Source organism: Otolemur garnettii, unplaced genomic scaffold (assembly GCF_000181295.1).
Source record: "Otolemur garnettii isolate 467f Iridium unplaced genomic scaffold, OtoGar3 scaffold00104, whole genome shotgun sequence".
Classification (NCBI taxonomy): Eukaryota; Metazoa; Chordata; class Mammalia; order Primates; family Galagidae; genus Otolemur; species Otolemur garnettii.
The window spans coordinates 2,019,511-2,022,370 of NW_003852499.1; the positions used below are offsets into that span (position 1 = coordinate 2,019,511).

A 2,860-nucleotide genomic window follows, 5' to 3' on the forward strand; every position below is an offset into this window, starting at 1 on the left:
TTTAAGTGCATGTGAGGGATCATCTGAGTCAGACTCAGCATTATAGCCATCTTGAATAAAATATGCTGGTATGCACATCAAAGAGCCTGGAGGATTATTTATTATTCCACCTTCTTCAACTCTTGAGTCCTCATCAGAAACAGGTGCTGTAGCATTTTCAGGTGGTTGCATCACTATAGCACTTGCTTCTATGCTGTCATCTAACAGGTCAGTTATTTCATGTATACTTAAGAAGTCAAGGCATCTTGGGAGTTCTAAAATGGTTTCAACTAAAGAAAGGGAAAAAGATATTATTAGTACTAGTGGGAAGGGTCTTTTGCCTAAAGACCCAAAATGGAAAATGCAACATGTCAAACCCATAACTAAGACAACAATAATTTCAGTATTTGCTTTTTGCAGCACAATAGCATTAACTAGTAGAGAATAGGAGAAAAATGCTAGTATAAGATGTAGTGCAGTAAAGTTGTATTTACTGTCTTTGGATTGTTCTTAATAAATTTTCCAAAAATTCCCATCACTTTTTTACAAGCTCCCATCATGTCACTATTTGCAGTAGTGACTAGACTGTGTGCACCGAACGATAACATGTACCATCAGAAGGCAAACGCGTGAAAAATCAGACCTCAGCGATGACCTTGAGCAGTAGGATATAAATAATTCCTGGCACAGTGGCTCACATTTGTAATCCTAGCACTCTGGGAGGCTCAGGCGGGAGGATCCCTTGAGCTCAGGAGTTCAAGACCAGCTTGAACAAGAGTGAGAGCTCATCTCTGCTAAAAATAGAATAACTAGCCAGGCGGACTGCGCCTTTACTCCCAGCTACTCCTGAGGCTGAGGCAGGAGTATTGTTTGAACATACGAGTTTGAACGCTGTGAGCTAGCCTGATGCCACAGCACTCTAGCCCCGGCAACACAGTAAGACTCTGTCTCAAAAAACCGAACAAACAAAAATAAGAAATTAAAAAACCTCCCATGTCACTACCACTCCAATAATGGAACATAAAGCATTAGCAGATTAAAAGCTCCCCGCAGGGCTCTGCCTCTGCTCCTCGCCCACAGAGAGCCCGCCCCTCCCGCAAGGGTATCTGCCCCGCGTCCTTCCCTCCCGTTTCTCCTGAGAGAACACGGTGCACCGCCCTGCCCCCTCGCCTACTCTGCTTCACCATGTCCCTCCCAAAGAGTGGATGCCTCTCCTCCTCCTCACCCTTACAGGGAGTCTCTTCCTGTTTTCCACAGCACCCAAATCCAGCTTGTTAATGGATCCTCCCCTCCCTTGGTCCCCAGAGGATCCACTCCCGTGCGCGCCGCTCCCCCCACCCCACAGCCCCCGGAGCGCAACCTCAGCCTCCTCCCACCTACGCTAGGGGGCGGGGATCCTCTGGGGTGGCCCGGGGTGGGCGGTCCCATCGTGACGTCATTTCCGCCCGGGCCTGGCCTGGGTTCGGCTCCGCGGGCCGAGGGGGAACGGAGGTGGCAGCTGTGGGAGGAGGCGGCGCGGGAGGCCGAAGAGCTCCATCCCAGACCAATCTACGCGTTCCGGGCCACGACCCTGATCCTGCAGCGCACTGAGAAGCGAAGCTGGCCGGATGGGCCGCTGAACCCCAGTCGGGGACCGGTGAGGCTCGAGCAGAGCGGGCAGCCCGGGGCGGGAGCCGGCCCACGGGGCTGCAGGGTCTGGGAGTCCGGATTGCGGGGAGGAAGGAGAGTCTGGCTTGCCTTGAAGGCAGGAGCTGGGGAGCAACTGACCTGTGAAGTGGGCATAGTGAGGCCGGGATAGGCCTGGAGACGGCGGGAGATAAAGAGGAAGCGGGGTAGCTGGGGTCATTAATGGGGCAGGGCAGGCACTGGGGGTTCTTATCTAGAACGGTGGTGTCGGGAGAAGAGGAGTATGTCTCTGGCCAGGGCTCTGGGAAGAGGATGGCCCTGAGTGGAGTAGGCAAACACCTGAGAGGCTTGGAAAAATTTTCCACAGCCCTAATTGAGACAGAGGTTTGAAGAGCTCTTCTCGCCGTAGAGGGTTGTGTGGAGCACCTGAAGAAGGGTCTCCCTGGAGTTTAGAGGTTCAGTTACAGTATTTGGAAGGGACAGTGCTCTGAGAGTCCCTGCACTGAGTGGGTGTGCAAAAAGCCGGGCCACCTCCAAGTATCTGAGCCTTCACATCTTTCCAGTGTGGAGCCCCCTGGAGCTAAGATCAGGATGTTCCGCTTCATGAGGGATGCGGAGCCTGAGGATCCCATGTTTCTGATGTGAGTATTCCCTCTCCCTCCTGCTCTAGAGCACTCCCACTCCACTTCGTGTTTCTCTGAGCAGTTCAGACATACATTTGGGTTCCCATTGCTGGGAATGCTCAGAACTGGTTGGAACCTGAGCTCTAGCTCTGCCTTAGCAGGAAGTAGGCTGCCCTGGTTTTTTTGAGGGGGGCGGTTTGAGGGTTGGCCTTTCTGCCACCCATACTATATGTTTACTCCTCAGGGACCCTTTTGCTGTTCACCGTCAGCATATGAACCGTATGTTGTCAGGTGGCTTTGGATATAGCCCCTTCCTCAGCATCACAGATGGCAACATGCCAGGGACCAGGCCTGCCAGCCGCAGAATGCAGGTAATGTTGCTGAAACATACCTGAGACCCAAAGAAAGGTTGGTGGGGGTAGGTGGTAGGTAAAACACTTTATTTTGCTTGTACAACAGCCAACTTACCAAGTGAGATGATCTAGGAGTGGGAGGAAGGGGTGTAGAAAAAGGGTTTTGTGGCTCAGTGCCTATAACTCAGCGGCTAGGATGCCAGCCAAATATACCAGAGCTGGCGAGTTCGAATCCAGCCTGGACCTGCCAAACAACGACAACTACAACCAAAAAAAAAA

General features: G+C 52.1%; 1 protein-coding gene across 1 annotated transcript in view; it reads left to right on the forward strand.

Moving 5' to 3' along the window:
• Positions 1-1,410: 1,410 nt before the first annotated feature.
• The window catches only part of MLF2 (myeloid leukemia factor 2), a 5,942-nt gene continuing 4,492 nt past the window's right edge, over positions 1,411-2,860 (forward strand). The window contains exons 1-3 of the mRNA XM_003796396.3: positions 1,411-1,615; positions 2,169-2,246; positions 2,473-2,604. Of these exons, the coding sequence (XP_003796444.1) occupies positions 2,197-2,246; positions 2,473-2,604 (182 nt within the window). The 5' untranslated portion in view covers positions 1,411-1,615; positions 2,169-2,196. The remainder of the gene's footprint in view (positions 1,616-2,168; positions 2,247-2,472; positions 2,605-2,860) is intronic.